A 14814-nucleotide genomic window follows, 5' to 3' on the forward strand; every position below is an offset into this window, starting at 1 on the left:
CATCATCGTTATAGATCGTAACACATGATTTATTACAGAATGGAAACGGCCAGGTGAGACCTCAGGATGCAGACGGCCAGGGCTGTAAACCAGCAGGTCTGTCGGATGGGAGCGCCACCCTGGCACGTCATCCTGCAGGGTCGCGTAAACCTCAGGCCAGGGCTCCCGCCCGAGGAGAAAGCGGAGCGCGTGACCTAGCCGTGGAAGACATGCGCAGTGAGATAGGGAAAGCTTCACGAGCGAGCGGAACGTAAGGATCGCTTTACGTATCGGTCTTTCCGGTCCAGCCAACCAATGCTCCCGGACGTGGTCGGCAGTTCCAGGACCGAATGGGTTACAGAGACTTTGCCTCAAAAATCGAAAATAGGCCAAGAAACAAAACTATGACTTTAGAAAGGTGCTCCCCAGGGAAGAAAACGGCTTACTCTTGAATATACTGCGGCTCTAAATAAAATGCCACTTCTGCCCAAGCGTAGCGGAGCGGACCTCGGAGGGGAGGGACGGCCGTCCGAAAATAAGACCCCACGCAGACACTTCCGCCCTTTTCTAAGATGGCGCAGGCGGAAGGGGCCTGCCCGCTGGCAACGTCTCGGCTGGAGTTAAACCTGGTGCGGCTGCTCTGTCGGTGCGAGTCGATGGCGGCAGAAAAACGAGAACTGAATGAGTGGCGTCTGGAGAAGGTGAGGGAATCCCATGCCACCGCTGAGGCCTCTAGCCCCTCTTTGCATAGGTCCGGCCCCGCCCCTCGTTGCATAGGTCCTTTCCCCTTCATGCTCAGGCCACGCTTTCTCAGTTCCTAGGGCTTTCCTTTAGCACCCTATTCCGGGCCCGGGCCCCTCTCCTGGTCCCTCTTTTCCCACTCCTCTCTCTGCTGTGACTCCTGCCATCAAGCCTTGTGGCCCTGACCTGGCTGACACCCTACCTTCCCTCCCAGTATGTGGGTGCCTTAGAAGACATGCTGCAGGCTCTGAAAGTCCAAGCAAGGTGAGTATGGGGGCACTGAGACGTCTCCCCCGACGCAGTCACTGCGGCAGATTGACTTCCTCTTGCTGCCTTTCAGCAAACCCGCCTCCGAAGTGATCAGTGAGTACTCCCGCAAGGTGGACTTTCTGAAGGGCATGCTGCAGGCTGAGAAGTTGGTGAGCCTGCCCTCCTAACCCTCGCACCTCACTCGGGCCCCTACGGCTCCCAGGACCAAGACACAGCCCTCCAGTGACTCATCTTCCCCTTCCCATGTCTCCTTAGACCTCCTCCTCTGAGAAGGCTCTAGCTAACCAGTTCCTGGCCCCTGGCCGAGTGCCCACCACAGCCAGGGAGCGGGTGCCTGCCACTAAGACTGTGCATTTGCAGTCTCGGGCACGGTACACCAGTGAGATGCGGAGTGAGCTGCTGGGCATGGTATGCTTCCCTCCTTTGTCCTTGTCTGTGGGACCAACCTCAGGATAGCCACAGAAAAGAAAAATAGGACCAGGGACCAAGAGGGCCCGTAGACAAGGCTTCCCCAGAGAAGGCACTGTGCTCGTGACTGCTAAAGGAATGGTAGTTTGGCTGGACAGTGGTGGCACACGCTTTTAATCCCAGCACTTGATAGGCAGAGGCAGGAGGATCTCTGTGGGTTTGAGGCTAGCCTGGTCTACAGAGTAATTTCCAGGCTAGCCAGGATTACATCGTGAGACCCTGTATCAAAAGACAAACAAACAAGCTGGGTGTGGTGGCACATGCCTGTAATTACAGCACTTAGGGAGGCAGAGGCAGGTGGATCTCAGTAAGTTCAAGGCCAGCCTGGTCTACAAATCGAATCCAGGACAGCCAGGGATACACCGAGAAACCCTGTGTCAAGAAATAAATAACAAACAAAACCTCAAAACATATAAATAGAAAACAAAAATGGATCATGTCTGGTTAAAGCTCCAGAGTTGGCCCCAGAGCAGCATTTGGGTGAGTTTCTTTCCAAAAGGATAAGGACTATCCTTCAGAGAGCTTTATATGGGTCACCCCAGAGCAGAAAGAGATTTGGGGAAGACATAAATGTGCATAGTTTCTCATGTCTCTCCCTTCTCCCCACAGGAATCTTCTGCAGGTGAGTCATGCTCAACAGGATTTGACTGTCCCTCCTGTGCCACAGCCCTTGTGCCTGCCTGGCTCCCTTGATCTTTCCTAGTCCAGGAAGAGGGTCACCGAGGGTCATCTTTAGTCATGCCTGAGGAGAGACTAAGAGAACACGGTCCCTAGAAGGGACAGCACCCCAGCACACTGCTAGGCCACTGGGAGGAACCTGGGACCTTGGGGATAGGAAAGAGTCCAGTGGACAGCAGTTCAAAAGCTACCCAAACATTTTGGGTAGCAGACAGCACAGTCAAGGTCAAGAGTTTGGAAACAGGAAACCAACCGTCTTCCTTTTGCTTCCAGAGCTGGAGATGGACATGAGGAAGCGAGTGTGAGTATCTCAGCCATTGAAGGACAGGGCAGGGAAAAAAGCAGGATGAAGTGGGGCCCCTGAGGTGCTTATAAGGACCAGCTGCCCACTGGACATCCTTTCTGGGGCTCTGTTCCTGGCGTGTGAAAGAGCAAGGGAAACAGTCCCAAGCAGAACTGAGGGTGGTGCCACGGCCCCTGGGATCTTTGGGAAGGTACCACATGGGTGTCTGTATCTACATGTTACTCCTGGCTACCCACAAATGTGGGGTCAGCAGAGCGAAGGAGCCCAGGTCTGCAGATGAGAAGCAGTCAGCGTCTGAGCTGGACCTCGTCCTCCAGAGGCACCAGGGCCTCCAGGAAAAGCTGGCTGAAGAGATGCTCGGCCTGGCCCGCAGCCTCAAGACCAACACACTGGCTGCCCAGAGTGTCATCAAGAAGGACAACCAGGTATGGCAACACTGCAGCCTCTGCAGGAGTACGGTAAAGCCCAAGGTGGCGGTATCTGATGCATGCATAGCAGTCAGCAAGGGGCAGAAAACCACAGGCCACTCAGGACAGGTCATATTTGGTCTCAGTCTTGTTGATGAAGTCCCTGCTTCTCCCACAGACCCTGTCACACTCACTCAAGATGGCCGACCAGAACCTGGAGAAGCTGAAGATGGAGTCTGAGCGGCTGGAGCAGCACGCACAGAAGTCTGTGAACTGGCTGCTGTGGGCCATGCTTATCGTCGTATGCTTCGTGTTCATTAGCATGATCTTGTTTATCCGAATCATGCCCAGGCTTAAATAAAGTCCGCCCACCAGCTCATGTGCCTTCAGTGCCCGTGGGTGGGGAGCCTGGGTTGCAGGGTAGTATGGGCCAGCATGCCTTCTATCTGGAAGTCAGCCGTTAGCCTCTGCTCGGTGCTCTGGCTCAGTGCTCTGGCTCAGTGCTCCAGAGCGTGAGAGTCCCAGGGAAGCCTGTACCAGGTCTCAAAAACGGGGGAAGAAAGACTAAGACCTGCCTGGGAAAGCAGTGGAAGTCCACAGTGGTGGCCACACTGCATCTGAGCCCTAGGGAGGCAGAGGCAGGCAGGTTACCTTAGAAAATGGTAGGGCAGCTGAGGTAACATGCTTGTTAGATGGTTCAGCCAATAATGGCACTTGCCACAAAGCCTGGCAACTTGAGTTCCACCCCAGAGCATAAATTAAATGCCGTCAGAATAGGGGGACAAAAAGCAAACGAAAAGTTCTATTTAATAATGAGTACACTGACTGTAACTCCAGCTCCAGGGAAGCTGACAGCTCTGTCTTTGGGCAGCTGCACTCACAAGCACACAGTTAACCTAATCAAAGTCTACGCCTTTAGGGGAGGGGAGAAGACTAGAGTAAGATTGGTGCCCAAGCTGCAGAATCTCAGTCCTCATCTAAGTTGCCTGGGGTGGGGAGCATGATCCCAGTGCTAGGAGAGACAGGCACATCTACCCGGAGGTCGCTGCCCAGCCAGCCTAGCAAAGCGGGAAGCATTAAGGAACTGCTGGTCTCTGCGTATGCATACAGCCACAAACATTTTTTGATAGTTACTAAACAACGTCAAGCTGGTAAAACGGCCGCTCTTTCCAACAAGTAGCCTGGTGAAGGTGAGGAGGGCAGCAGCGCCCCTGGAGGGCCGATTCCAGGCTAGGCGTGGAGCCCTTGCCGCAGGCCCCGCCCGCAGAGCCCGCCCCGACGGCCGATCACCCGCGCCAGCCGTTCCACCCGCAGTTTCTACGCGGCTGCGATCCCGGCGGCAGGCTAGCCCGGACAGGCGACCACGAGCGGGACGGCCAGAAGGCCCTCGGGCGAGCGAGGGCTGGGACGCCGCTGGCGGCGACTTTGCGCTGCGCCCGGCAGGAGGCGCGGGGGTCGACCCGGTCCAGGGTCACCGTGACGTCCAGGATCTGAGGCGGGGGCTACGCTGCGCGGCCATCCGGTCTCGTGCCTTCATGCAAAAGACGGCGCAGTGACGCCACGGCGGCTCTTCAGCGCCCTCTTTCCTAGTCCGCAGTCAAGGGGCGGAGTCTGGGTTGTGCGGGAAGCCAACCGCGCTCCTATGTGCCCGCGGTCCCCGCCTCCAGGCGCGCTCCTCGGGCCGGCCCACCCTGGCGTCCAGGCCCCGCCGTCCGGGGGCACTCGAGCGCGGCGGCCCCACGCATGCCCTCCCGGGAGCCCCCGCCGCCCACCCTGCCCGGCCCCGAGCCCCGCGCCCGCCGGCCGCAGTGCCAGTCCTGGCCGGGAGAGCTCCGCACGAGGACCAAGAAGATCGTTTTTGCGGATGAACTGCGCCCCCTGTCCCCGCTGCACTCAGAGAAGCCTCTCAGGGACCTTGGACCTCGCCCTAGCACAGTGCCCGACTACGAACTGTGAGTGTCCCCTCGTGGCTTTTTGTTTTAAGAACAGGTCTGGCCGTGTAGCTCAAGACAGCCTGTGAAGTCATGATCCTCCTGTCTCAGCCTCCTGGAGTCACCAACCCCGTGTTCCTTCATGCTTCTTAATCCTGGGAACCAGGAAGAGGCTTGGCTTTGTGGGGCCAAGCGCTTATGAAGTTAGGAAATGGGGGTGGTGAAAGAAGTCATTTTTGTTGGGGTCCCAACATGGGCAAAGAAAAGCTGATTGCCAGGATGGAGTGGAAAGGCCTTCCGCCCACGCACTGACCCCTTCCGACCTGGCAGGAAGTACCCTCCAGTGAGCAGCCGGAGGGCCCGGAGCCGCTATGCTGCTGTGTTCCAGGACCAGTACTCGGAGTTCTCGGAGCTCCAGCGGGATGTGGGGGCCTCGCAGGCCAAGCTGCAGCAGCTGGAGGCCCTGCTACTGTCGCTGCCCCCACCGCGAAGCCAGGTCAGCCCCGGGGCCCCATGTGCATGGTGGCCTTCCTCTGCCCTTCTGAGCCCCCTCCCCTCCTTGCCCTTTCAGAAGGAGGCTCGAGTGGCAGCTCGTGTCAGGAGAGAATTGGAGAAGAAGCGGGTGGTGAGTCCACAGCTTTGTTTGCGACGCTGCCTGTACTGTCTGGTATTGTTCTGAGGTTGAGACCCTGTAATGAAAGCTGAGGTTTATAAAGAAAAGAGCTGAACAGGGTGAGGGCTTCGGGCTAGAGTGCCAGGAGAACTTTCTGAACTCTTGTTCCCCTAGGATCCTGGCTTCCTAGAGAAGCAGGCTCGCTGTCAATACCTGGAGGGTAAACTGAGGCACCTCAAGGCCCAGATCCGAAAATTTGATGACCAAGGGGACAGCGGCAGTGAGGACTCCGTGTTCTTCTGAGTGTCTTGGAGATAGTGGCTGGTGCCTCCTCCCATGGGGAACCGCACCCCAGTTCTTCCAGGGGGAGCAAGTCCCGTTGAGAACCCCAGAGAATAAACATGGATTAGACATCTACTGTGTGCAGCTGCCTAAAAGCATTCCTCCATTTCACAGAGGGGAAAACGAGGTTCAGAAACAAGGACCAGTCCAAGGTCCCAGGTGGGGGAGTGATGGTATAGATTTCAGTATCCTGGGGGACAGGGGCAGAAGACATGTGTTGGGGACAGCCTACACAGGCTGTTTGTCCCTCCTAGTCATTTCTGTAAGTGATTTGATGGGCCGGGGGTGGGGGTGTATGTGTCATATAGGGCCAATGCTTGGGACCTGTCTACGGGGGTGCACTTGAGGAAACCCTGGTCCCTTTCACTCCACATAGGTCCTCACTTTGACTGGCCTTGGCTCAGTGCTGCACAGGCGGTGTCCTGGAGATGCCAACCCGAGCCACAGAGGTTAAGAGCCAGTTGCAAGCCAGCAGTCCAGTTACTCTGGTCCTGGAGAGGTAAAAACCAGGGAAGTTAAAAATCTGGGAAATTGACATGTCTTCCAACAGAGAGGCCACAAGTGTGGAGTTTTGTAGGAAAAGCACATCAGCTGTGGACTGAGCACAGGTCGTGGGCGTGCCAAGTATAGATGTGGCACTAATCCCACTCCAAAGCTGGAAAGCTGGCCCTAATTCCTTGTCCTTGGTACTTCTCAGTCTTTTTTTTTTTTTTTTTTTGGAGACGGGGTCTCTGTGTAGCCCTGGCTGTCCTGGACTCGCTTTGTAGACCAGGCTGGCCTCAAACTCAGAGATCCTCTTGTGCTGGGATTATAGGCGTGTGCCACCACCACTGGGCTTGCACCCCTCATCTTTGATCATGAGACATCAACTTGGTTAAATTCACATTCCAAAGTCTGTCCCCACTTTCTTGTGACAACTTCAGAAATGATGGTTTATGTTACTTGAGACAAAACTGAACTGACCCAACAGAAAAGGTACCTTGACCTCATGAACCTGAAAGCATCCAAGAGTTCCAGGCTTGATCCAGCAAGTACAATGATATCTTGGGAAAGCCTCTACCAGGGTTATTTCTCACAGGAGACAGGCCAGGCTCTGGGGCTACCTTCTCAGCATTGCAGAAGAAAACGGAGGCTGAGCAAGTAGGGGAATATCTTTATTATTGGCCATGATTTCATTATCCCATAGTGCCTACCACAGCCATGTATCCAGGGGACCCCATGGCCCATAGTACCCCTGCCCAGCTTCAGTGGTCCTTCCAGATATTAGGCCCATACCTATCACACCAGAGGCACCACCATGCTGGCTCCAGACCCTCAGCCCCACCCTGACCAGGAGCCGCCAGGAAGACAAGGCTAGGACCTAGGAGATCAAAAAAATTTTTTTTTGGTTTGTTTCATGATTATTTAAAAAACAAAACAGAGAAACATTTCACAGTCTTAAAAAAAAGAAATCAGCCTCAGGAAAGAAGCTGGGGACCAAATCCCCAGGGTCCCTGCAAGGTCCCAGGATCTATGCATGTCCATTACTAGCCCGAGCCATAGGGCCAGTTGAAGGTGCTCCCTGACAGTAGCATGTCCCGGATGAGCGTCTCGATGGGTGTCTTGCCCACCAGGCGCATGAAGAAGAGCTGGGAGATGAGGGATGCAGGCACAGCACGCAAGGCTGGGAGCCTCAGCAACAGGCGCCCAAAGCGCTGGGGCTGGGATGGGTACTGGGCACGCACGTACTCCGTGAGGGCCACCTGTGCCTTCTCCTGCAGGCTCTCCACATGGGCTGGGTCAGAAAGGCCACAGGCATCTGCAGGAAGCAGGGACCAAAGACAGTCACGTTTTGGAAAGCAGGGAGAGTGGCCTGCAGGGGAGAGGGGTAGGGATGAAGGTGGGCGTGAGCAGAGATGGCTACAAATGGGATAGATAGCACAGACAGGCAATGTAGAACCAGGAGAACTGCACCCAATGCAGAACTCTCTGAGCCCACCAGAAGGGAGGTGCTGAGAGGTTCAGCCCCACCCTGTGAGGGGCTCACTACTAACTGGCTTCACTTTGTGGGAAAGGTCCCCTTCAGCCACCTCACCACTAGTGCACAGACATACATCCCTTTTGCTTTTTCAGGTGGGGATTAGACAAGGTCTGCATCTCTAGTCCATACTGTCCTGGAACTCGCTAGCCTATTGCCTCAGCCTGCACTACACCACCAGTAGATGAGGCCCTGGGGACCAGAGTTAGAGGTCCCGTCTAAGAAGTTGCACACTCTCCTCCCCCACCACAGCAAAGCCAAGTCATGGGGCTGGAGAGATGCCTCAGAGGTTAAGAGCACTCACTGGCTGCTTTTCCAAAGGTCCTGAGTTCAATTCCCAGCAACCACATGGTGGCTCACAACCATCTATAATGAGATCTGGTGCCCTCTTCTGGCGTACATGGAGACACAACACTGTATACATAATAAATAAATCTTAAAAAAAAAAAAAAAAAAAAAGGCAAGTCATGGGAGTGGCCTAGAGGTGTGGCCTGGGATGAAGCCTAGGGTGATTATGTGTCCTCCATCCAGGGGTGTGGCACTGAAGGCACTGTAGAACTAGGCCTTAAACAGCTTAGAGCATTGTCTGGAACAGTGTCAGGCCAGAGTGTGGCTGGGCAGCTACCTGTGTCAAAAGGGTGTGACCTGAGGCAGAGTCTGGCGGAGGACTAGCCCAGGTTGCTTGGAGAGGGAAGGGCATGGCCTGGGCCTGTGGTGTGTGGCCTGCCACAGGCATATGTTGGGGAGGGCCTGGGTATCTGAGGCTGAGTAGGCACAGTATCTGGGCTATGGGTGTGGTCAGCCTGAGGGCATGGCCCTGGCTGCCACGTGGCTTGGGTTGGGGTGGCTTGTCCTGGGAGTGGGCTGCTTGGGACGTGGCCTGCCCAAGAGGTGTCGGGGTGGGGGTGGGGGGCTTTGGCGGGGCGGGCTGCTCACCGGGCGTGAAGAGAGCGATGGCCTTGAGGCAGCCGTACTCGGCAGCGTCCACCTGCAGACGGCCCAGCTTGTCCACCTGCTCCTGGAAGGCGCGCACCTGGTCCATGAAGGCCACGGCGCGCTCCGCGGCCATGGGTGCAGCGTGCAGCCCCGCGGCTGCCAGCAGCGGAGCCGTGTGCAGCGGCAGCGCCGCCTGTGCCGCATTCAGCACGAACAGCTCGCTCCAGCTGAGCCGCAGCAGCGCCACCTGGTCGGCGGCCGGCAGCTCCGGGAAGAAGGGTGCGTGGCGGGCCCACTCGACCGTGCTGAACAGCAGGCGCGCTGCCAGCTCGCACACGTTGTCGATGCCCAGCACCGCACCGCCGCCGCCGAAGCGGCCGGCCGCGGGGTAGGGCTCGGCGCGCAGCAGCTGCGCGATCAGCTCGGACACCGGTGGCCCAGCGAATGGCTCGATGCCCGCCGCGCCTGGGGGGCTGCAGGCTGCAGGGCCCGGGAGCGCGTGAGGGATGCGGCCGCGCTGCACGGCTGCGGAGGGAGATGGGGCGGCGTCAAGCTCAAGCACCGGCGTGGGACGGCCATCCCTACCCCGTGTGCCCGCACAGGGGACCAGGCGCGCACTGGCCACCCAGCCCAGACGCCCAGCCCCCCAGGTTTCCCTTCTCTTGCAACCTGGAGGCCACATCTGTCAATCACTGGGGATTCCGGATCTGCCCCCCAACCCCCGCCTCTCCCAGGACTCCCAGCAGTTCCCAGGGAATACATCGCTGACGCGGTATGGTAGTGGTCCCTAAGTGCAGGTACTGCCCTTGTTAGCTGTGCCCGAGGTGGTGCATGCCCTTCACCCCAGCCCTGAAGCACGGAGGCAGAATGGCCAAGCTCCAGCACAAAGTAAGTTTGAGGCCACATGAGATCCTGTTTCAAAAATAACTGAAAAAAAAATCCAATGCTTATCTGAGCCCTCAGTTACAGATGAGGTGAAAGTAAACTGAGGCACAGAGGAATACAGGTTGGCTCCCCAAGACATTTTAGCATAGGGAAGACAGCCTGGGCAGGAAGCCAGGAGGCCGCTAATGAGTGTGCTTTAATGAGCTGACACCTGTCTCACTGGTGGGTGAACTCCAGGCTAACCCAGGGGAAGCCAGAAGCAGGGATGTCGGGGACAAAAGAGGCCAATATCAGAGAAGTGGGGAGCCACTGGCCAACAGCTGCAACTGATAAGGCCCCAAATGTTCACAGAATGGGAACTGCCACTCTCTTCATGGCGCCCTTATCCAGCCCTGTTCCTATTCCAGGGCCTTTGCCCAGAATGTTCCCCATCTCAAAATCCTGCCTCTCCCCTCCACCCAGTCTAGACGGCTGGAATTCAAGTGTCAGCACACATCCTCACTGTCTGTCCATGCTTGTTTCCTCACAGGCCAAACCCAGCAGGTGACCACTACGCTACTCCAAAACCTAAACAACTTTGCTTCCAATAGTGTCTGTCGGGTGTGAAAGGCTGGGTGCACAGTAATTCCAGCCAGGAGCCATCTGCTGAACACCTACTGCGTACCAGGCCCTGGAATAGGTGAGCGGTGTCAGTTTCAGAGTGAGGCAGACATAGAGCAAGCAAGTGTTAAAGGAGGTGGGGGAGGCACCAGGCCCACACTTGGAAGGAGGACCAGCTGTGCAAAGGCCCTGAGTACAAAGGCAGCTGGAGCCAGAGTCCTGTGAAGGAAGGCTGGTGATCACAGGCTGATTAGAGACTGTCAAGACTTCCCATCAAACAGGTAAGTTGAGACAAAAAATCCAGGTTGGGCAAGGACAGGGCAGGAGTCACCATCAAAGTTAAAGGGATCAGAGAAAGTCATCAAATAAGGTTTTTTTTTGTTTGTTGTTTTGTTGCATGCATGTGTGTGTGCGCACCTCGTGAGCATGTGAGTATGTTTTGTGTACAAACTTGTATGTGCATGTACATGTCCATGTGTGTTGTTTTGTTCTAATGAGGTTTTGCTATGTAGCTGAGTTGACTTCAAACTGGATATCCTCCTGCCTTGGTCTCAGAGGTGCTGGGGTGACAAGCCTGCCTCACTGTGGCTCTCAAGTCTGAAGCAGATCATAAGCAGTGGGCATACTCAGGTCCTAAGAAGCTCACAGGAAAGTGACCAGTGTCAGACAGCTCCAGACAGCCTCCCCTTTGCCACCAGCCCAGGCTCCCAACCCTCAGGGCTGAGTGGCTGCCCCCACGTTGCACTTGGATTCTGGAGGTGCCTGACGGGATCTGAGGTCCAGCTGCCCAGTGTGTCTGGGCACCCTTTGGCTATAATCTGGCTGAGTCCTGCCTTCAGCAAACACACAGAGCAGAGAGTAAACAATTTAAAAAAAAAAAAAAAAATCCCAGGCCAGAAAGGGAGGAGGAGGTCACCAAAAGAAAAGGTCGAGGAAGCTGAGCATGGTGGGGCAAGTCTTTAATCCTAGCACTTGGGAGGCAGAGGCAGATGGATCTCTGTGAGTTTGAGATCAGCCTGGTCTACAAAGTGAGTTCCAGGGCAACACAGAGAAATGCTGTTTCAAAAAAACAAAACAACAACAAAACAAACCAAAGACAAAAAAGAAAAGGGCAAGGAGATGCCCTCTAAGGTCAGGTAGAGCCTGGGGAAAGCTCAGTGGCTGCATCCCACAACCAGGCATCTGGTATCCTAGCTGGACCACTCCGGGGACCCCAGCCAATCCCATGGCTACTCACCCTCCTTGCGCATGCCCACTCGGAAGCACTTCTTGAGGCGACAATACTGACACTGGTTCCGGTGATGCTGATCAATCTGACAGTCACGGTTGGACCTGGAGACACAGCCAGGGCTCATGGTGATACACCTGTAAACCCTTGAGAGACACCAGTGGGAGTTCCCTAGTCTGTAATGCTAGCCCCAAAAGCACTCTGTGGGGATTCGGTTCCCTAACTTGGAACTGGGCAATTGGATGACAATGGGTGTTGAAGGACAGCACACAAGGGGGTCACCTTAGAAATGGGTTGTGAAGGATGAATAGAAGTTTCCCAAAGGGGCAGAAATGGAGAAGCCCTTTCTGGTAGAGGATACAGTAGAACAGATTTGAAACTCAAAAGGATGGAGAATTAATCCTTTTCATTTTACCTGGTCACCATCAGGCTAAGTGCCAGCTGTAAATGGAGTCACAGCACTGTGTGGCCCCAACATTACAGCCTGTGATGAGAAGGAATGAATGAGCAGAACTTTTCCCTCTGAGAATGCCTGCCCCACCCCACCCCCAGTTCTCCACAAGCCCAGGACCCTTCCTCTGGGCAGTCCTCAGGGAATGTCCAATCTAGGCACCAAGGAGCACCAGACATGGAGTAGAAATGAGAGGCAGAAATCAGGCCCACAGCTGGGCGCTGGCTTCTTCACCAGGCCTGATCCTGTACCATGCACTAGTTGCTGCCCCATATAGGAGACACTGAGCTGGTCCCTGGGGATTGGGTGTGTGTGTGTGCCCCAACCAGCCCCTGCTCAAGACAGGGTTAGGAGATCCCAGACCCTTGGCTTCCAGAGGCCCCAGGAAGGGGCCCAGCTGGGGCAGAGAGAACTCAGGCAAAGCCAGAACAAAGCCAGCAGCCAGACAGTTGGGGGATCAGGGCAGCCAGCTGGAACTGGCCAGGCCCTGGAGCCCTACTGGCTCCACTCAGGGAAGGCCTTCTGTCTTCCCTTCCCGACTGTGTTTGGGAGCGACTGAAACCTGTAAAAGGCAGTAAGTTCTTCCAGCTTTCTCACCTGACATGTATGTGTGCTTTGCCCAAAGGCTTGGCCTTCCTCCCATGGCTGCCATGTTTCTGTTTGGGGATGGGGGAGTGGGGCACTGCTCCCTCACTATGCTGTCCAGGCTGCCCTCAGACTTCCACGTAGCTGAACTGTGTGTGACACACAGTGCCTAACTTCGCAATCCAACCCAGGACCTCATGCCACTAGAGATAGCTGCTGCTGCTCCACTAAGGCTCAGAGAAGGGCACCAACTACATGAAGTCATATAGCATAGGTCCTAAGGAACTCAGTGCAGATAAGACCTTCCCCAGACACCTTTCACTCTCCCCAAAGACCCAGCCAAACCCAGCAACTCATTCCAGTCGCAAGAATGAGGCCAAAGTCTGGTTGGCCCAATTACAGCTGGAGGAGGGGAGCAAGGCAGGTCCTCACCAAGTCCAAACTCTGACATGGTGGCAGCCTTCACTTGAACGGCCACTAGCAAGTACCTGGATTCTCCACATCCCAGGCCCCACAGCTCCACCTGCTAACCCACTAGCCAGGACCTTTCCGCTGGTCCTACAACTTCTCTGGGAAGCGGGGGCTGTCTGCTCTGTTCTGAGGCCCTGCTGGATCCTGAGGTGCAGAGCCCGGCATCTGCAATCTCTGTCTGTCCTGAACACCCAACCTCTTTTCCAAGAGACTTTCTGTCCCGGGCCGAAGCCCGTAAGCAAGGCCTTGCCCTGGCCGGCCCGGCAGAGGGTCCGCACCAGGCAGCATCTCCCACGGGCCCCCGAAGTTTAAGTGATCGTCCCGGAGCCCCAAGGCTGCACCAACCCCGGAGTTGGGGGTGCGGTCAATTCCGGTGGCCTTGCTAGCCCTCCGGCGGCGGCTTCCGGTGACCGAGTCCACGGGGTGGTCCCCTGATGGACAGGCCCAGGCCCCCCGTGCACAACAGTTCCCCGCTGCCGGCGAAGGCAGCCAGGCCGAGCCACCCACCCGGGCGTCCCTCCAGCTGCCCGTGCCGGGGCGACTTTGGAAGTGATATTTGACCCAAGGGCGCGCCGGATCGATTCGCGCGGCCGTAGACAATGGCCCCTGGACGCCTCCAGGCCCGCGGTGCAACTTGCACCTCTGATTCCCGCGGGGCAGCACGCGTGACGGGCCCCAACGAGAAAGGGGGATCTGGGGGCTGGAAAGGGGGTCCCCACTCCTGACAGCATCCCAGAGCCCTCCCCGCGCGGCAGAACCTGTTCTCAAGAGCAGCAGGACAGGAGCAAAGACCACCTGCGGGGAGGGAAGGGGTGACCTGAACGCATGCATCGCCAACTGTATACCGGATCGCGACCGGGGCAGGGCCTGGGGCGGGGATGCGGGTGCGCGGAAGGTCAGCGTCAGGCCCAAGGTGACCGAGCAGGTCCGGGCCGGCCCGGTGGCCGCGCGTGGGGCTCACCGGCAGGTGTAGCTGAGGTTGCGGCGGATGCTGCGCTTGAAGAAACTCTTGCAGCCCTCGCAGGTGAACACGCCGTAGTGCTTGCCGCTGGACTTGTCCCCGCACACCACGCAGTCCACCTGCAGCCCCGGGCGCTCCTCGTCACCCGGCTCCGCGTCGCTGGCCGCCCCGGGAGGCGACGCCGAGTCGTCCTCGGTCGCGCGTGGGTAGCTTCCACCGGCCTTGTCCACGCCGTTCGTGTCGCCTCCGGGGCCGCCCCAGCCACCGGTCACCATGGCCATAGCCCCCGGGACGGCGGGGCCGGGGCGCCCCGGGACGAGTCCGTCCCCTCTGGGCACGCCTAGCGACCCGAGGGGAACGCGGCTACCCTGTGCGCATGCAGCCCGCGCGCTAGGGGGGGCTCGGGTCGCACCCCCCGAAAAAGTTTTGCGGCAACTTCCTGCGACCGGTCCGCGCGCCAGGCAGGAACTGGTCGGGCCGGTTCCAGGCCAACTTTCCCACGCGTGCCCGCGGCCGACGGGGGCGCGCTAGAGGCGCGAGTCTGGGGCGCCCGGGTCCCGTGGTCCGGAGTCCTGGGGACCCGGTGGGGACGCGCGGGCCATGGCCCGGCCCCGCCGCCCTGGCCAACTTAGCGGCTCGCCATCCGAGCGCGCGCGCGCGCCCCCGACCCCGGGGGGGGAAACTTTGGCCGCAAGTTGCGTGGCGAGGGGGGGAGGGGAGGAGGGAGCGCGCGCCGGAGACCCGGAGTCCCGGACGTCGCGCACGGCCGACCGCAATCGCGGTGGTCCAGAGTGAGAGCCGAGCGGGGAGTGCGGCCCACAGCCTCCCCCGGCTCCCCTCCCCGCCCAGCGCGCGCGCGGCCGGCCTGGGCCTGCGCCTGGGCCCGAGCCTCGGCCTCGCCCTGGCGCTCGCCGCCGGCCCCGCGCTGCGGCCGGCCTGACACCCGT

General features: G+C 57.8%; 3 protein-coding genes across 10 annotated transcripts; 2 read left to right on the plus strand and 1 right to left on the minus strand.

Moving 5' to 3' along the window:
* Window positions 1-290: 290 nt before the first annotated feature.
* On the plus strand, window positions 291-3221 carry Use1 (unconventional SNARE in the ER 1). Of its 4 annotated transcripts, none has more exons than XM_055597330.1 (8): window positions 291-680; window positions 935-984; window positions 1061-1139; window positions 1246-1398; window positions 2068-2080; window positions 2410-2437; window positions 2691-2865; window positions 3026-3221. In XM_055597330.1, the coding sequence occupies exons 1-8, from the start codon at window positions 552-554 to the stop codon at window positions 3206-3208; spliced, it is 810 nt and encodes a 269-aa protein (XP_055453305.1). In that variant the 5' UTR covers window positions 291-551; the 3' UTR covers window positions 3209-3221. The 4 variants fall into 4 exon arrangements, with proteins under 4 accessions (XP_055453305.1, XP_055453306.1, XP_055453308.1 ...); XM_055597331.1 differs by having other exon boundaries at window positions 2694-2865; XM_055597332.1 differs by having other exon boundaries at window positions 588-680; window positions 892-984.
* Window positions 3222-4149: 928 nt separating this feature from the next.
* Ocel1 (occludin/ELL domain containing 1) lies at window positions 4150-5808 on the plus strand. 3 transcript variants are annotated; one of them, XM_055597336.1, is made up of 4 exons: window positions 4150-4799; window positions 5109-5274; window positions 5350-5403; window positions 5566-5808. In XM_055597336.1, exons 1-4 carry the CDS (start codon window positions 4591-4593, stop codon window positions 5692-5694), a joined length of 558 nt encoding a protein of 185 aa, XP_055453311.1. In that variant the 5' UTR covers window positions 4150-4590; the 3' UTR covers window positions 5695-5808. The 3 variants fall into 3 exon arrangements, with proteins under 3 accessions (XP_055453311.1, XP_055453310.1, XP_055453312.1); XM_055597335.1 differs by having other exon boundaries at window positions 5109-5403; XM_055597337.1 differs by lacking the exon at window positions 5350-5403.
* Window positions 5809-6870: 1062 nt separating this feature from the next.
* On the minus strand, window positions 6871-14802 carry Nr2f6 (nuclear receptor subfamily 2 group F member 6). 3 transcript variants are annotated; one of them, XM_055597340.1, is made up of 5 exons: window positions 13868-14802; window positions 11409-11503; window positions 8687-9211; window positions 8055-8185; window positions 7316-7531 (listed from the first exon to the last, which is right to left on the minus strand). In XM_055597340.1, exons 1-5 carry the CDS (start codon window positions 14146-14148, stop codon window positions 7406-7408), a joined length of 1158 nt encoding a protein of 385 aa, XP_055453315.1. In that variant the 5' UTR covers window positions 14149-14802; the 3' UTR covers window positions 7316-7405. The 3 variants fall into 3 exon arrangements, with proteins under 3 accessions (XP_055453314.1, XP_055453313.1, XP_055453315.1); XM_055597339.1 differs by lacking the exon at window positions 8055-8185 and having other exon boundaries at window positions 6871-7531; XM_055597338.1 differs by lacking the exon at window positions 8055-8185 and having other exon boundaries at window positions 6871-7585.
* Window positions 14803-14814: the final 12 nt, after the last annotated feature.

Source organism: Psammomys obesus, unplaced genomic scaffold (genome assembly GCF_907164565.1).
Source record: "Psammomys obesus unplaced genomic scaffold, mPsaObe1.curated_primary_1811, whole genome shotgun sequence".
In the NCBI taxonomy this organism is placed as follows: Eukaryota; Metazoa; Chordata; class Mammalia; order Rodentia; family Muridae; genus Psammomys; species Psammomys obesus.

What these genes read in the sequence shown, in the direction of transcription:
- Use1 (XM_055597330.1), top strand. Translation starts at nt 552, where the DNA reads ATGGCGCAGGCGGAAGGGGCCTGCCCGCTGGCAACGTCTCGGCTGGAG. An exon ending in ATGAGTGGCGTCTGGAGAAG is followed by an intron (nt 681 to 934) that starts GTGAGGGAATCC and finishes CTTCCCTCCCAG; the next exon opens with TATGTGGGTGCCTTAGAAGA. An exon ending in TGCTGCAGGCTGAGAAGTTG is followed by an intron (nt 1,140 to 1,245) that starts GTGAGCCTGCCC and finishes ATGTCTCCTTAG; the next exon opens with ACCTCCTCCTCTGAGAAGGC.
- Ocel1 (XM_055597335.1), top strand. Translation starts at nt 4,591, where the DNA reads ATGCCCTCCCGGGAGCCCCCGCCGCCCACCCTGCCCGGCCCCGAGCCC. An exon ending in ACAGTGCCCGACTACGAACT is followed by an intron (nt 4,800 to 5,108) that starts GTGAGTGTCCCC and finishes CCGACCTGGCAG; the next exon opens with GAAGTACCCTCCAGTGAGCA. An exon ending in AATTGGAGAAGAAGCGGGTG is followed by an intron (nt 5,404 to 5,565) that starts GTGAGTCCACAG and finishes TTGTTCCCCTAG; the next exon opens with GATCCTGGCTTCCTAGAGAA.
- Nr2f6 (XM_055597338.1), bottom strand. Translation starts at nt 14,148, where the DNA reads ATGGCCATGGTGACCGGTGGCTGGGGCGGCCCCGGAGGCGACACGAAC. An exon ending in AACCTCAGCTACACCTGCCG is followed by an intron (nt 11,504 to 13,867) that starts GTGAGCCCCACG and finishes CTGTGTCTCCAG; the next exon opens with GTCCAACCGTGACTGTCAGA. An exon ending in AGTGGGCATGCGCAAGGAGG is followed by an intron (nt 9,212 to 11,408) that starts GTGAGTAGCCAT and finishes CTCCCTCCGCAG; the next exon opens with CCGTGCAGCGCGGCCGCATC.